Source organism: Schistocerca gregaria, chromosome 4, assembly GCF_023897955.1.
Source record: "Schistocerca gregaria isolate iqSchGreg1 chromosome 4, iqSchGreg1.2, whole genome shotgun sequence".
Lineage (NCBI taxonomy): Eukaryota > Metazoa > Arthropoda > Insecta > Orthoptera > Acrididae > Schistocerca > Schistocerca gregaria.
The window spans coordinates 553,158,871-553,177,152 of NC_064923.1; the positions used below are offsets into that span (position 1 = coordinate 553,158,871).

At 42.7% G+C, this 18,282-nt stretch overlaps 1 protein-coding gene across 2 annotated transcripts in view; it reads left to right on the plus strand.

Moving 5' to 3' along the window:
* The first annotated feature begins 913 nt into the window (after positions 1-913).
* Positions 914-18,282, plus strand: part of LOC126268050 (chitinase-3-like protein 1) — a 32,253-nt gene continuing 14,884 nt past the window's right edge. Inside the window, exons 1-3 of one of the 2 annotated variants that reach the window (XM_049973478.1) lie at positions 914-926; positions 14,190-14,259; positions 15,857-16,033. In XM_049973478.1, the coding sequence (XP_049829435.1) occupies positions 14,190-14,259; positions 15,857-16,033 (247 nt within the window). In that variant the 5' untranslated portion in view covers positions 914-926. Of the gene's footprint in view, positions 927-14,070; positions 14,110-14,189; positions 14,260-15,856; positions 16,034-18,282 lie in introns of those variants that run through there. The other variant, XM_049973477.1, reaches the window with a different exon arrangement.

Here is an 18,282-nt window from a genome sequence, read left to right on the forward strand (position 1 = left end):
ACAGAGGAAGCACCAGAAGAACTCTGAAGAGGTGGCTTGATGGTGTCAAGAAAAAAATCTGAAACCCCTTGATCCTGATGGCAAAAAAGCTCGTAATACGCAAAAATATTTTGCAATTGTGATACTGTTGTTACAAACAATGAATGTGCTTTTCATACGTTAAATAAGAATAACCCTTACGGCAAACGCTGCCAACAATACATTAGCTGTTCGCTATTCTGTGTTTCGCCGTCTTACTGTTTACTAATAATGGCTTCTCTCCAAAGTATGTGCTTTAGAAATTTTGAAATCAGTTCCCAGTTTAGAGTAAGTTGCTTATTTGATTAAGTCTGAGCACCCAGTTTTGGGCAAGAGTGCGACGATTCCTTTAAACAGTACACAGTCGACTTCCTTCCACATGCCTCTCTATGCTGCCATGTTATTCGTCTCTAATGACCTCGTCGTCGACACTACCCTAAACCCTGCTCGTAAATCCTTCTTTAGCTTACTTTTGATGAGAAATTCTTGTTCACAGTTGAGGTAAGGTCGCTGAGACGTGAAAGAGTAGTTTCGCACAATAAAATCCCCGCGCTCCCCTCAGTGTCGTAAAACAAATTATGCCCACGCGGTCAGACCCGAAGCTCTTGACGGCTGGTGCGACCGACAAGCGGCAGCACGTGTGTACTTCACCGAGTAACCTTATTCCTGTTTCCGCAGCAATTCAGGCTAATGAAAGCAGTTCGTCATCGGTAGTCAGAGGAGCTAGTGAATTAACCAACACTTTTCAGGTCAACTTGTGTTGGCAGTTTTGGGGCCCGTGTTACGTTGCCACAGAGGCGTGACCCACGTAATGGTCTGTGAGCTGTGCGTAGGCCTATATAAGCTCCGTGGACCTGGTGCAAGGCATGTCGTCCATACCTTCGTGGACAACGGGAGTCCTCTTCGAGGTAAGCGCCGCAAATTCTTTCTATCTCTCCGGACACTTTTCGCAGTTTTAACCGGCTGAGTATCAGTCTAGTAGCGGACATCGTTCTCAGTAGCGCAGAATGTGTCTCTCTCTAATCCCATGTAAGTTTGAAACTTCCCCTTAGAACAATTGTACATCACTGTACTTAAACTGACACACAATATTTTTTAGCGCAACGCAATCTGACTTCCAAAAATCCGTATGAAAGAATGCCCCTGACTAACATTAACCTATACGTTTCACAAATCACTTACCTCACAAAAATCTTCGTTACTCAAGCTACTGCAATACCGCGAGCGCCACTACTGCCAGCTAAATAAAAGATTCAAACTACTGAAGGCACTAACTACTGATAGGCATAGTTAGCAAATGAAAGATTTTAATACAGAACAAACAATGTATTTACCTTAATAGTCATAATATATATATATCAGTTCGTGACACCAATTCTTACAAATTTCAAAACTCCGTCATCTCTCTCCCCACGTCCACCACTGCTGGCGGCTCACCTCCAACTGCGCAACGCTACGCGCTGTTAGCATCCAGCTGCCGCTGCCCGACACTACAATGGCAGACAACAATGCAAACTAAACACAGACTGCGCACAGCACAGCCAGTGATTTTTCATACCGAGCGCTAAGCGGCGTTACCAATAAGAAAACCTAAACAGCCTACTTACAAGTTATTAACGGAAAACGATCTTTGACAGCCGAGTGAGATGGTGTAGTATGTGACGCGGTTCTCGTTAATTAAAAGATTATTTAAATCAAGATTACTTAAAACATCGAGCGCAAAAAGGAGACCGATAACGACTAACAGCTTTCTGGTTTTCTAACCTAAATGTACACGTGATAGAAGTTGATACTAACATAACATAATATACATTTTCGATTACTGTATGATACAACCTGATACTTCCCCTTTCTTTCAGTACCAAACATTATAAAAATATTTAGTCTGTCATGTAAGCTCACCGGAAAAAAAATTAATGACCCTAGAAAAACATTACAAGCATCATGTAATATTGTAATTTCGTCCCCGTATACGGTTAAGAAGTGGTTCAACAAGGTGTTCCCCAGGGAAGCGTCCTGGGACCTCTACTGTTCCTGATCTATATAAATGACCTGGGTGACAATCTGAGCAGTTCTCTTAGACTGTTCGCAGATGATGCTGTAATTTACCGTCTAGTAAGGTCATCCGAAGACCAGTATCACTTGCAAAGCGATTTAGAAAAGATTGCTATATGCTGTGGCAGGTGGCAGTTGACGCTAAATAACGAAAAGTGTGAGTTGATCCACATGAGTTCGAAAAGAAATCCGTTGGAATTCGATTACTCGATAAATAGTACAATTCTCAAGGCTGTCAATTGAACTAAGTACCTAGGTGTTAAAATTACGAACAACTTCAGTTGGAAGGACCACATAGATAATATTGTCGGGAAGGCGAGCCAAAGATTGCGTTTCATTGGCAGGACACTTAGAAGATGCAACAAGTCCACTAAAGAGACAGCTTACACTACACTCGTTCGTCCTCTGTTAGAATATTGCTGCGCGGTGTGGGATCCGTACCAGGTGGGATTGACGGAGGACATCGAAAGGGTGTAAAAAAGGGCAGCTCGTTTTGTATTATCACGTTATAGGGGAGAGAGTGTGGCAGATATGATACACGAGTTGGGATGGAAGTCATTACAGCATAGACGTTTTTCGTCGCGGCGAGACCTTTTTACGAAATTTCAGTCACCAACTTTCTCTTCCGAATGCGAAAATATTTTGTTGAGCCCAACGTACATAGGTAGGAATGATCATCAAAATAAAATAAGAGAAATCAGAGCTCGAACAGAAAGGTTTAGGTGTTCGTTTTTCCCGCTCGCTGTTCGGGAGTGGAATAGTAGAGAGATAGTATAATTGTGGTTCGATGAACCCTCTGCCAAGCACTTAAATGTGAATTGCAGAGTAGTCATGTAGATGTAGATGTTATGCAGGTACGTCGGGTGTAGGTTAAGCCATTCGCTGAAGATTTGATAGCACAGTTCCACCAAATTGCGGGGATTTCGATGCCTGCCTTTTACCCATTGTTCTCGCGGTTCTAGGCGCGCAGTCCGGAACCGTGCGACTGCTACGGTCGCAGGTTCGAATCCTGCCTCGGGCATGGATGTGTGTGATGTCCTTAGGTTAGTTAGGTTTAAGTAGTTCTAAGTTCTAGGGGACTGATGACCACAGCAGTTGAGTCCCATAGTGCTCAGAGCCATTTGAACCATTTTACCCATTGTTACAACATGTTCCACAGTTGTTCTATGGGTTCCAATTCAGATTATTTTGCTGTCCGGTCGAGACGTAATAGCGTGGCGAAGGGTTCAGAATACCAGTCACATAATCTTCCAGCCCGATGAGCTTTGCTGTCGTTGCCATTATATGCTTGTGTGAGCAGTGGCCTTTTTCGAGGAGACCGGCTCCAAGTGTTCGTTGCATGCGCTCGCCTTCGCAATGCTCTCTCGCTAGCAGTTTGGGGTGGACCTCCATTCACCTCCTGCCAGCGATTACTGTCGGGTTTGAATGTGATTTTGATTCACAAATTTTGAAACGCGTCTCCAGCCCCTCTCATTCAGAATCTTCTTCAGTCCACTATTCTGACGTCGTTCAAAAAATGTGTGTGAATTCCTAAGGGACCAAACTGTTGAGGTATAGGTCCCTGAACTTACACTATGCTTAAACTAACTTATGCTAAGAACAACACACACACACACATCCATGCACGAGAAAGGACTCCAAGATCCGGCGGGAGGGGCCGCGCAATCCGTGCATGGCGCCTCAAACCGCACGGCCACTCCGCGCCGCTCAGACGTCGAGTTTCGTGCCTATGTGTGTTACACCACTGCTTGTAGACACGTTGATCAATCCACCCTGCGAAGCTCCAACAAAGCTAGTAACTTCACACACCATATGGCCAAGGGTACGGCCTAGGATGACTGCCTCTCTTTGACTCCCTGTCACGTCGTTACATTTACCCACGCTTACGTACAACGTCCGTTTGAGAAACATAAATGTCTCACTGATCGTTACTTCCCTATCCTCACGTAGAGGCAGAGAGCGCGCGGTTGACCACGTGACTCGATGGCTGCGCCCTGTGAAAAGGCGTAAAGTCTCATCTGTGCATACGCAGTTGGGCAATGAAATTTTTGTCCGGTGAGCGTAGTTTTCACTTTTCATTTCCATTTCGGAAATAACGACCTATGTTTCTAACATTTATAAAATTCTCTGTCGGTGACTGACAGAACGTGACAATTATAGTGAAAAGGAACCACTTTCTTGGTGTTCTGCAAATGCTGTTTATTTGATCACAAACCGGTTTCCGAATTCGTCAAATGAGACCCGACGATTGACTAGCAAGCCCAAAACCGGTTCGTGCCCAAACAGATAGTATTGTCACAACATCAAGAAAGTTTTTCCTTTCCGATATTACTAACATTTACTAAAAGTCAGAGCGGGATAACGTGTTTGGTGATTGATAACTGCCGTGAGCTATCGCAAGGAATCTTATATGGAAGCACTGCGCCAGTCCGTTTTTAAGTACTTGTTATTAACAGGTTTTTACGTAATCGAAGTAACTCTGTCCAACCAGAAGGTTAAAATATTCCGGTACAGATATCTAGTCTTCCGCACAACATAATATTTTAAGTAATATATATTTCTTAAAACATTATTATGAAAACGTCAGTTACTTTTTATGTTCGTTGCCTATATAATATAAATCCCACATTCATGTTACACAGATAAAATGCTATCGTAGCGGAACAATCCAATTTATTTTTAATTTTGGTAATATTATGGTAACATTTACTGTTTTATGTTTCTAGTGAATTTCCTTATTTCAATTTATTTCAGTTACTGTCTCATACACACGATATGCATGATTAAAAGGACAGGTACGCTATGAGGAACTCCCTTTTATATCATTAATTACTGAACTATACCGTTAATTTGTCTTCAGCCTAAATTAACAGTAAATCAAATATTAAATGACTCTGAAGTCATTGCGTCATTACGACACTAGAACAGAGACGTCACGAGCTCCAGAGCAAGAGAGCCTGCTTCAGCTGAAGAAGGCTGACATGATGTCCGCGACGCTTAGCACTGGTGTAGGCCTACTGCGAGTGTGTGTGTATTACATACAAGTTACAACACAAATATCAACCATGTTCGATTTTTCATTCGGTGTCAGCACTGAAGTTTGCTTTCATTTTGGAGCGATAAATGAACAAATCTACCGCTTGATGCGATGTACCTCATTTTATTGATCGGCCTTCTGGTGAAACAAATCCCCAAACCTGCAGAGAACTTCACGATTTTTCAACTGAGGATGAGCATAAATAGCAAAAAATACCTTTACTGTTCAGTGATGTTCGGATTTGCTAATATATTTACACGAATGTAAAAATTATTAAATCAATGTTAGGCGGATTGTAAGTACTCTAGTTGAGACTCAGTACTCTGTTCCCGTGATTGGAGTTCGAATCTCCACCTGACCATCCAGGTTCAGGATTAAGTTAGTTTCCCTAGGTCACTTCAGCAACGGCCTTGCCGCAGTGGATACACCGGATCCCGTCAGATCACCGAAGTTAAGCGCTGTCGGGGTTGGCCGCCTCTTGGGTGGATGACCATCTGGGCCGCCATACGCTGTTGCCATTTTTCAGGGTGCACACTGCCTCGTGATGCCAATTAAGTAGATACTCGACCGAATAGTAGTGGCTCCGGTCAAAGAAAACCATCATAAATACTGGGAGAGCGGTGTGCTGACCGCCCCCCCCCCCCCCCCCCCTCCGTACCCGCATCCTCAGTTGAGGATGACACGGCGATCGGATGGTCCCGATGGGGCACTTGTAACTTCAGACGAATACCGCGACTGTTCTTAGAGTAGTCCACCGTCGATTTTGTTCGCCATCCTTTTCCAACGCGAACATGTGTCCCTTCTCTAATAATCTAGACATCGAGGGGCATTAAACACAAACTTACTTCCTATGTTAACAGAAATTTTGATTACATACACTATGTGATCAAAAGTATCCGAACACCCTCCAAAAGATACGTTTTTCATATTAGGCGCATTGTGATGCCACCTACTGGCAGGTACTCCATATCAGCGGCCTCAGTAGTCATTAGACATAGCGAGTGAGCGGAATGGGGCGCTCCGCGGAAATCACGGACTTCGAATGTGGTCAGGTGATTGGGTGACACTTGTGTCATACGTCTGTACGCGAGATTTCCACACTCCTTAACATCCTTAGGTCCACTGTATCCGATGTGACAGTGAAGTGGAAACGTGAAGGGACACGTACAGCACAAAAGCGTACAGGCCGACCTCGTCTGTTGGCTGATAGGGACCGCCGAACCGCCGAGGTTCGTAAATTGTAATAGGCAGACATCTACCCAGACCATCGTACTGGAATTACAAACTGTATCAGGATCCAATGCAAGTACTATGACAGTCAGGCGGGAGGTGAGAAAACTTTAATTTCATGGTCGAGCGGCTGTTCATAAGCCACACATCACGCCAGTAAATGCCAAACGACGCTTCGCTTGGTGTAAGGAGCGTAAACATTGGACGATTGAACAGTGGAAAAACGTTGAGTGACGAATCACGGTACACAATGTGGGGTCCGATGGCAGAGAGTGGGTATGGCAAATGCCCGGTGAACGGCATCTGCCAGCGTCTGTAGTGCCAACAGTAAAATTAGGAGGCGGTGGTGCTTTGGTGTGGTCGTGTTTTTCATGGAGGGGGCTTGCACCCCTTGTTGTTTTGCGTGGCACTATTACAGCACAGGCCTACATTAATGTTTTAAGCACCTTCTCGCTTCCCACTGTTGAATGAACAATTCGGGGATGGCGATTCCATGTTTCAACACGATCGAGCACCTGTTCATAATGCACGCCCTCTGGCGGAGTGGTTACACGACAATAACATCCCTGTAAAGGACTAGCCTGCACAGAGTCCTGACGTAAATCCTATAGAATACCTTTGGGATATTTTGGAACGCCGACTTCGTGACAGGCCTCACCGACCGACATCGTTACCTCTCCTGAGTGCAGCACTCCGTGAAGAAGGGCTGCCATTCCCAAGAAATCTTCCAGCACCTGATTTCACGTATGCCTGCGAGAGTGGAAGCTGTCATCAAGGCTGAGGGTGGGCCAATACCATATTGAATTCCAGCATTACCGACGGAGGGCGCCACGAACTTGTAAGTCATTTTCAGCCAGGTGTCCGAATACTTTTGATCACATAGTAAGGACAGTGTCTTCATCATGAACGTTCATACAAGGGAGATAACACACAGCAAGAGGAATAGCTTTCCAGTTACAGGGTCTTCATCGTGAATGTGCATACAAACGAGATAACACATAGTATCTGAGATCTATCAGTCATGTCGGCAACTATCTAGTAACAAAGCCGACGTTATGAAAATGAATGAACTCTAAAATCGAACAGCTGATTGTAGTTCTTGGAAAGAGTTTTGGAGACGGTCAAAACGACTAGGTGAGAGGAAGAACATGAATTTCCAACGTTTAATAATTTATCCAAAATCTGCTCCTGGTGGAGGCGATCTTTTGAAGGCCACGCAATCCCGCATTTGCATAACTTCTTGTCCTCCGTCTGACTGCTTCAGAATGTCTCTTCAGATCGCCCTCCTGGTCCGTATTTCACTCTGCTTGCCCTTCTTCAATGAACAGTCGAGGTCGGTCAGTGAAGACGTTGCCCTCTGAAATGGTTCTCATCGCGAGGATGATTTGCTCTAAGTATTACATTTGCAAGCTAAACATTTGAAAGTTTTATTAGAATCGACAGTGAATGTTGGTCAGTAAACATAAGCACGAACTGTTTCGTCATTTCCCACTGAAACGGGTCTCTTCACGATGCTGTTATATCTCACATAATCTACAGTGATGGAAAAAATATCAATTTGAAATATGGTTAATGTAGAGTAATGAAATTTCGGGAATACATTCGTCTAGGTAAGATATTTAAGTGATTAACACTGCAAGAACATAGAATAATGTACGCGCGACGTAAGCCATTGCAAATGTAAAATGCTGATACATTGATAACCTGTGTAACCCCAGAATGTTGAATGCTGGCATACAAACGTGCATGCATTGTGTTGCACTGGTGTGGCTTGTCGGTTAATACGATGATCAGTCAATACAGGACAGTTAACGCAGTTTGCGAGTGTCGCTGGAGTTGTCGTCCGATGATATACCATATGTGCTCGACAGGAGACAGATCTGGTGACCTAGCAGGCCAGGGCAACAAGTCTACACTCTGTGGAGCATGTGTGTTACAACGGTCGTATATGGGCGGGCCGTATCCTGTTGGGAAACACCCCCTGGAATGCTGTTCATGAATGGCAGCACAACAAAAATGGTTGAAATGGCTCTGAGCACTATGGGACTTAACTTCTGAGGTCATCAGTCCCCTAGAACTTAGAACTGCTTAATCCTAACTAACCGAAGGACATCACACACATCCATGCCCGAGGCAGGATTCGAACCTGCGACCGTAGAAGTCGCGCGGTTCCAGACTGTAGCGCCTAGAACCGCTCGGCCACCCCGGCCGGCGGCAGCACAACAGGTCGAATCACAAGACTGACGTAAAAATTAGCTTTCAGGATGCGTGGGATAACCACGGGAGTGCCCCTGCTGTCATACGAAATAGCAGCCCAGACCATAACTGCAGCAGTAGAACCAGTGTGTCTAACACAGATTGGTCTCCTTCTAACCAACACACGGCCACAACTAGCACCAAGGCAGAACCAGCTTTCATCACGAAAACCAACAGACCTCCACCCTGCCTTCCCATGACCTCTTTCTTGACGCCACAGGAGTAGCAAATGGCGGTGGCTTGGTGTCAGTGGAATGCACGCTACAGGGCGACCGGGTCGGAGCTGTTCTCGAAGTAACCGATTTGTAACACTTCGCTTTGTCACTGTGGTGCCAACTGCTGCAGATGCAGTACGATGCGCCAGGACCATACGCCAAACCCAGTGTTGCTCCCTCTCAGTAGAGTCACATGGCCATCAGGAGCCCGGTCTTCTTGCGACCGTACGTTCTCGTGACCACCGCTACCAAAATCACGTACATTGGCTACAGTCCGGCCAAGTATTCCTGCATCATCACAGGACGTACATCCAGCTTCTCATAGCCGTATTAAACGACCCCGTTCAAACTCGGTGAGGTGTTGATAATGGCCGTTTTTGTTGCCTCAAAGACATTCTTGATTAACATCAACCCAACACGTCATATCTCAAAGGTAAGTCACACTCACAACCGTTACGAGGTGTATTTAAGTCGAACCTGAACCGAATCCTCATTGTGGCGCTCCTAGTGCCACTGTTATATGAATCGCGCGATATATGAATAGGCATCGTTTTTCAGATGTATAAACAAGCCTACCAACTTTCGTTTACGTCGCACATTTCCTTCCTGGTATTGCGATTTTCTTTACGTCAGTGTATTTAGAAGATAAACGTACTGAAAGCTTTATTAGATTGTTAGCTTACAGAGGAATTAAACAAATACATGCACGAGGGTAATCTCAAAAGTAAGGTCTTCTATTTTTTATAAGTACATAGACCTGTATTTCTACAATGGTTTACATCAGTTTAGAGCTTGAACATTTAGCTATTTTTCGACATAATCGCCATTTCCGTCAATGGATTTTTGTAGACGCTGTAGCTGAATCGCTGGGACCACAATTAACGCTGACATGTACTGTGAGACTCTGAAAAAAACTCTAACGGGCAATTCAGAACCGGAGAAGAGGAATGTTGAGCAAGGGCGTAGACATTCTCCATGACAACGCTCGCCCACACATCGCTCGGCAAACCGTTGCTCTCCTGCAACAGTTTCAGTGGAACACAATCACCCACCCACCCTATAGTCCTGACTTGGCGCCCAGTGACTATCACCTGTTCCCCAGGTTAAAAGAACATTTGGCCGGAAAGCGATTCAGCTCCGACGACGAGGTGAAAGAAGAGATTCATTACTTTCTGAACAGCATGGCAGCGAGCTGGTATGACATGGGCATACAAAAACTGCCACAGCGTCTACAATAAAGTATCGACAGAAATTGTGATTATGTCGAAAAATAGTAAATTTTCAAGCTGTAAACTGATGTAATCCATTGTATAAATAAACGGTCTATGCACTTATAAAAAAAATTGGAGACCTTATTTTTGGGATTACCCTCGTATGTTTGATGTACACTGTAGTTCATCATAATTACAGTGGCATATAGCTACAGAGAGATTGTCTCTATCAACAATTTCAGTACCTTGTACCTAGTGTTACATAATGACGCTCACAGAGGTGTGGAGACACAGTGTTCCACGCCTCTTCCATCTGCAGTTGCAGTTGGTCAACGGATACAGCTGGTGATTCATTATCACCACAAAGTTCCGAGACTGTTTTTATTCCTGACATATAAGATACGTCAGCGCTGTAACTACGATGGCAGTTTAAACTGGCATCTGTGAACAACAGAAGCATATTCTACCAGTCAGTTGCGAGCAAGCTGTGCTAAGCAGTGGTCGGGTGTGAGTAGTGTGTCAACGATGTTGATTCAGGTGATCAAGACATTCTTCTAAATGTTTTGAAGAAGAGAAGCCTGTATGTCGATTGTCGCATACAAATAAAGATCCGCTGACTCCTAACTCGACTTGGTTGAACTGTAAAATGCGAACAATTTTTTTTCTGGGAAAAAATCATCAGGGTGCTGAAACTTGGTGTTATTGATAGGAACCTACCAAAAAACGACAAAGTGCAAAAAAATTCACATGAAAGGTCAACGATTTGGCAACATAACCATTATTCAAGCCAATATGATGCGCCAGATAAACCACATTCCAAAGGACGTCTTTCCTGACGATTTCACATGATTGTATAAACGTTCTGTGCATTGTACTCGAGGAGGAAAGGGGGGGGGGGGGAGGGCGTTATGTACATCTGCAGCATTCGAACCACCATCATGGAAGACAGGTTTTGCGATATGCTGACATTTGAACAAAGGGAGAAGTGTGTGCACAGGTATTGTCCTACTAGAAGAGCGCGTCTCCTTTATGACCGGAAGCAAAGTGGCCTGGATTTCTCTGGCGATATTGAGTGTCCGCACAGCAAATACTTTACTATGTACTTAAGATTGAATATGCAGAGAACAAGAAATATTGGAACACGACTGTAATATGTAGATGAAGATTAACAATTTTGGTACATTTTACCTTCATTGCTGACAATGTTATGTATTTTACTATTTGACAGCAGTGGCATAAGATGTATTTTATGTTATTTACGCCACAGTGTTAATATTGCCTTGTAAGCTGCTATAATGGCTAAGATACCTGACGATCTTCAGCTGTGAATATAATGGTATTTATTAATAGCTCTTTGCGGTTGAACTACAACCTTTTCTTTAGATTCTTACAATCTGTCGGGTACTACCTTCATTAAATGTAAGAAAATCCATGTGCTAGCACAATCGGACACTAACAGCAGAAAACTAATGAGAAAACTGTCGGATTGCAGTACATGTTGGTACAAGCCGATGGTAAATTACTAACAAGTGAGAAACCAGGTGAGGTGACAGATTCCGCTAGCCTACATTTCACAGTTCAACTATATCTTGGATGTATTCTCGAATGGATTTAGAAGAGGTCAAACGACGTTCTGATACGTCTCCCATCGTCTGTCAACGAGCGAACTATTCGTTCACATCTATCAGTTTCTTTGGCTACAGCAGCTTTCATGTGACGTGTGCATTCAGCAAGACAAACTGTGTCAGAATACTCCATTAAATTTCGGGCGAGCAGCCGTATGAATTCCACTTCTTCTTCTTCGTATGATATTTTCGGCTGTGTATCGTTCAGCCATCTTGAGAGTCAGCCTGTCATTCGGCTCACCCTGAAGATAGCTGAACGTTAGCCAGCCGAAACATCAGAAGAAGAAATGGAATTCGTGTGGCTGCTCGCCCGAAATTTAATGTAGCAGCCACTGCGCCGCAAAGACGTGAAGACGTGTCAGGATATTTTGAGAACACTGCATGCAGACGAGTGTGGTTGGGTAGGGCCAAAGGTCACACGACCAGAATCGAGTAATACGGACATCATAGGTCACAACGGCTCTGCAGAACTTCGGGTGTTTGTGGAGTCCACGCCCCGACAAGTCGTTGACGTTATCGAGGAGTGCTACACGCTCCTAGTTAGATGTCTCTAATTGTTAAACACGATATACCGAAAGTAAGCGAAAACATTGAAATGTGTGTGCCACGGGTAACAACCATAGATACTATTCAAGAAACACAACTCCACCGAAATTGCCATGAACGCATATTTTTACTCGAGGAGCGGTCGGAAGCCAAGAAGACGGTTCAACTCTGAAGCAGCTTCTTGTAGACCACTGGCAGAGCTGTAGCTGTTCCCGTTAAAAGCACAGCCAGCTATAAAATGATGGTATACTCTTGCAGCTGAGGAGCTTAGAACATACCGGACCAATCAACGCGAAAACGCTTCTGGTGACTACGGACATCAAGATTTTCAGATTGTTGTCGAAGTACCTAGCAGCGATGGAACTGGAATTCTGGCGGTGCTTAGCTGTTCCATCAAAGGAAGGCAGGATCTGAAAGGAGCTGTAGCTCATACATTCAGGATTTACTAATAAGATACTGTATCCTTTTATAATTTGTATGTGTTATGTTTGTACGAGATGTCATCAACTTAGCCTGTATCTCATGGTAAACTCGCTATGGGAATTCGCAAATCAAATGGTTTGTGTGGCTCGAATATGTGATAGTGTGATCGCCTGAGTAAACAACAGTTTTATCCGTATACTGTAGATGGCCCTATGACTGTAAATATCAAGACCAAAGAAATCATTATTACAAAAATCTGAAGGTACCTGAGAGTTAAAAGGGAACCGTGTTGCCAGAATCGACTACTCAGACACGAAATAATACGCATCCTGTCTATTTTAATGTCGAGAATCCCGAAACGTAAATGTCGCTGCCGTTACACAAACAATCAAACTGTTTTAGGAAACTTCTTCTGTCTTTCATTTAACGTGCACACAAAATTTTCAAATTTTCGTCTACTTTACAATAAACAATTATACTGTTTTTTTAATCAGGCATTTGTTGACTGTAAATTTATAATCGATAAAAAAGACAGTCTGATGTTCTTCACATAGGACTCCTCAAACCAAGATTACAGATAGAATGGTCATAATAAAACTGATTTCTGTAGTTTACAGCCAACTTGGTGCAAAATCATTTCAAAGTACTTTGTTAAAAGGGATATGTTACTACCCTTCAGCTGAAATTTACGAAGTTCCGTAGTGTTCTCGGAAAAGTATTTAACATTGAATGAGTGTTGCTTTGCTCGAGGATGTAAAGAAGTCGCTTCTTATTAAGCGTAGCTGATGAATAGTATTTACTTTTTATAATCGTTTGGTTGGAAACTCTCATGTTCATATTTTAACTTAACACAGTTTGCACTGAATATTATGAATTTTCCCATATTTCTTGTAACTGACATATTTCAAAACTTTCTACTCTGTAAACATCATGTGCTTCTCTGATAGTTTCCCAAGCCCTTGTGTGTCACAACATTTATTTTATCCGCATTACTACTGTTTCGTTTGAACAACAGACTTTCACTTAAAGAAGATCGACTGTAGTTTCGAACCCACGCCACTAGAAACCACAGTGTGAACATCATTTCGAGTCTGGAATCTTTGTCCAGCAGAAAACGTTGCCTAGCAAGTGTCATTATTGCGGCTGTCTCGTTGTATAATTAACTGTGGCCGATACAATCATCACCCTTACTGGAAACGGTCTTCCTCCTAAGTTTGCGTCTCCGATGATGAATCCTTTCATTCTAGGTATCACTTAAAAAAACATTTCCGTTCGCAAATAGCGTAATAGTTTTCTTTCTCGAGATTAATTCCCGGTATCTAGATTGTTAGTCGAACTGGCTTGAGTGGGTGAAGATGTTCCCACCACAGTTTCGCAATAGGCTTCTCTCTTATCACTAGCGATTATTTCTTGTATATAAAGCACACCGTCAGTCCTGTGTTGCATCTCGTAATTCGTGTTCGTACCACCAGCTTTCCCGCTCTGAAGCACCGGTAATAGTCTTATATCTACGGGTAGTGCGGCCTTTCTTTTCTATCCAACAAGCCAGCTAAGTGACAGTTTCTGTTTGCAGATGTCGCCAGCGTGGCTCGCTCTACTCCTGGTTCTCTGGGCTCCACACGACGCCTGTGGGGCCAATGAAAGTGAGTAACTTATTCTGCACAACAGAATAGTATGGATGAATGATTGGATGTCTATATGAAATGTAGCCTCGGTAATCCAGATCGTACAACACCCAGAGTGTACCGTTAAAGAATAACGTCTATATAAAGACTTTAAGGAGATATATCGTTAAGTTTATTAACATAGGAGATTAACCAAAGTGTTCACATAATGTAGGGCTATAGGAACAACTAAATCAGCAAAACAAACAGAAAAAGCTAGTTAACCAACTACCTGTTGTAACCTTTTCAACGCCAATCGTTAGCGCCTGGTGCATTATTTTCCTCAGTCCACTTGATAAAATAGCGTTGTATTTGACGAGTTAGTGCACTCGTCTCCAAAAATGAAATAAGTAAAAGGAGTAATTAAGCTGTGATCCGAGGTCTGATATATGTAACAGATTAATGTAGTGACGCCCTGTTAACTTCTTCAGTCTTTACGAGCCCTACGGCGGTGAGTTACAAAACTGAAACAGCTTGCTAATAGGGCGTTACTTGACACATACGAGCGATTAAATAGAGACTTTAACAGAATTCTTAACAGCTGTTGATGAAACTTATTTCTGTGTACGTTTAGGAGGTTAAGAAACTTTCGGCTGTAATGCACAGAAGTAAAGATAGAAGCTATGGAACTTAATAAATGCACTCACTTTGCAGGCTGCTTTTGGTCATTGACCAGAGCAATCATCGCCCTTCTAACGGCTGTTATATGACAACAGTATGTACACACTACATGAAGCGTCTGTGTGTGTGGTATCAGATTCCACGATTCGTCGGTTTTGACATTCGTCGAATTGCAGGAAGTATCAGTTGTATTTAAAGCGTAGTTACTGTTGAGTGACGAAATAAGATGAAATACATCACCGCAAGGAACCTCTAATATGACTTTACTTTATTCAACGAGTGGTTTAGGTAATGTTATCGACATCTGGTACAATGTGATTGAATCAAATTCGAGCTACTGTCAGAGTGTGCAATGGATTACTATACACTTTACCTGGCATAACCTAAAAATCTGTGAACTTTACAAAAAACAGGGTCATCTTTAAAAAATCATAGTACGTTTGTAAGCTGCGGTATGTACACTGTGTATGTGATGTTTAACCAACACAACAAACTTCCATGTAGTAATATGAATCATTTGTGAAGTTGACAAAATTCATACGTCATGCCAATAATAAATAGAGAAACAAACGCTTATAATTTCTAGTGATCTGCGGCACATGCTGATAATGTCTCGTCATTGTTAGCCATATGACTCAATTACGTTGGCCAGATGATGATAATACTATTTAAACTAGTTGTTCAGTAAATTCATACCGCAATTTACTGGCTGTCATGTCTATCTTTTCCAAATACTTCGAATCTCTGGACCATACCCGCAAAAAAAATATCAAAACCGAATTTCGTACGCAATGCTATCAATACTATTTCTTGCTTACAACAAACCTCCGACAGCTGGTCGATTAAAGGTCTGTTTGAAAATATCTTTTAATTTGAGATCGGTCTGAACTGCTGCAGCTTTCCTCTCTATGCAACTGTCTCAGTGCTTTAACGTGATACAAGTTTTTCATTCCAGAAAAAGTGGTGTGCTACCTAGGTAGCTGGGCTGCCTACAGAAATGGTAATGGACAGTTCGAAATAGAATACATCCAACCCGAACTGTGCACGCACCTGGTGTACAGTTTTGTTGGAATAACTTCTGCAGGAGAGGTCAAAATTCTTGATCCGTGGATGGATCTTCCAAGCGGAAAAAGTAAGTCCAATCTGCAAGCACATAAAATGTACTGCAATCATTTATGTCCAGAGTTTTGGTGTGCGTTCTTATGTATGTGTGTGTGTGTGTGAGAGAGAGAGAGAGAGAGAGAGAGAGAGAGAGAGAGAGAGAGTGAGTGACAGAGGAAAAGAGGAAGCTTTTCACGTCCTTAAGCTTCAACCTTTTACTTAATTCTTTGCTATTTCCTGGAAATACCGGTGACAAATTTCTTACCTCTACAAGAATCGTTCTGAAATGGTTCATACGTGCTCCAACTAAGCTACACTAGTGAAACAGAATATCATCTTACGTAGAGTTATTGATTGTCAGTTATTTAAATTGCGTCAGCGACTCCAAAACTCGGGTGGTTCCCTAAAAAACGCCTTTCCTTCCCCTTCCTCCTGCAATTCAAGCATATACTTCCTCCTCTGCTTCTACGGATCGTAAAGCTTCACTCTTCCTTCCTAATTCTTTTAGTTGCTATACAAAGTAACGTCTGAGATTAATAAATATCACTTCAAGAACTCGATGATCACATTCAGCGATTCGATTCTCAACGCGAATACGTCTTGCAGACTTATCATAGAAACTTGGAGGGATCTATATCTACATCTGCATCTACATGGATACTCTGAAAATCACACATAAGTGCCTGGCAAAGGGTTCATCGAGCCACTTTCACAATAATTCTCTATTATTCCAATCTCGAATAGCTCGCGAGAAAACGGAACGTGCAAGCACTGACTTCTCCTATTTTATTATGATGATCGTTTCTCCCTATGTAGGTCGGCGTCAACAAAATATTTAAGCATTCGAAAGAGAAAGCTGGTGACTGAAATTACCTGAGAAGATTCCACCGCAACGAAAAATGCATTTGTGAGAAATCCACGAACGCTATTAATACATAGAATAGGCAGACAATTTCTTCTTACTATTTTCATGCAAAGACACAATCACTGTTGTTAGAAACGTTGAAGATTAGTGGAAAGTACATTCGGACGGTATAAGCTCATAGGCTTGCTGAAACAGCTACAATTACACTTGTCCAAAATCGAAACGAACATTCCAGACAGAACATAAAGAATTATATTCAAGATGACACTATGGTCTCATCAGTAACCATGACATCGGGTGCTCTGTACTAACTTATTCTTTCTTTTCATGAATTTACCACGCATATTAGATGATAGCACGGTGATACACGCATAGTTGAGCGTATGCTTAAAGTTTGTTATGTGATGCGTCAACATTAATGTATCACGCTTTTAGAGAATGAATGTGTATAAGGAACAGTCCTAATCCATGGCTAGTCGTAATCGATCATTTGAATTTTTTAAAGGACATCATATTCGCCGTTGACTGTAGAAATTATTTATGTCACTGTCCGCCCCCGGTAGCGGAGTGGTCAGCGCGACAGAATGTCAATCCTCAGGGCCTGGGTTCTATTCCCGACTGGGTCAGAGATTTTCTCCGCTCAGGAACTGGGTGTTGTGTTGTCCTAATCATCACCATTTCATCCCCATCGATGCGCTAGTCGCCGAAGTGGCGCCAAATCGAAAGACTTGCATCCGGCGAACCGTCTACCCGACGAGAGGCCTTAGTCACACGAGTGCGAAGTTCTGTATGCCGTGAAAGATTTAAATTACGTGAAATGTTACCAATGTTAACATCATTCGCGTAAATCGTTACACATCGATGTTATCACATTATTTACACGTAAAATTCCAAAGTTGGACAATTACACGTGTCATCTTTAAGCAATCTTCTTTGGAATGCGAGTTCACTATCTTAATCATTCCGCCATCTCGCTCGGCGTCGCGATTCGGTACTTAATTATGACTCATCTCGTGCGTGGAAACGTTGTTGCTCTTTGCTGGAGTAGCTGAGTCACTCTTTATCAGATGTTAACAGTTTTTACTCGCCCTACTCAGACAGTAGTGTCACAACCTCAAACGAAACGCTATACTTTTTTATTGAAACTGTCAGCTCCAAAAGATGCGTCACTTTGTCGCATAAGTCGAAAATTAGCTTCTCCATTTGTCGGGCAAGTAGAAATATATTTTCTGTCTTCAATAAAAATGTTTACGTGTTTACGTTTAAACTCGTTTGTTTGTAAAGTCAGTCTCCAAACCTTAAACTTTTACACAGTAAGCCAATCGTTGCAAACTAATCGCCTAGTATCCTTCGTCCGCAAGGTGTCTCTCCAAAGAATCGTCAGGTGCCATTGTGTTCCAGCAGATATTGGCAAT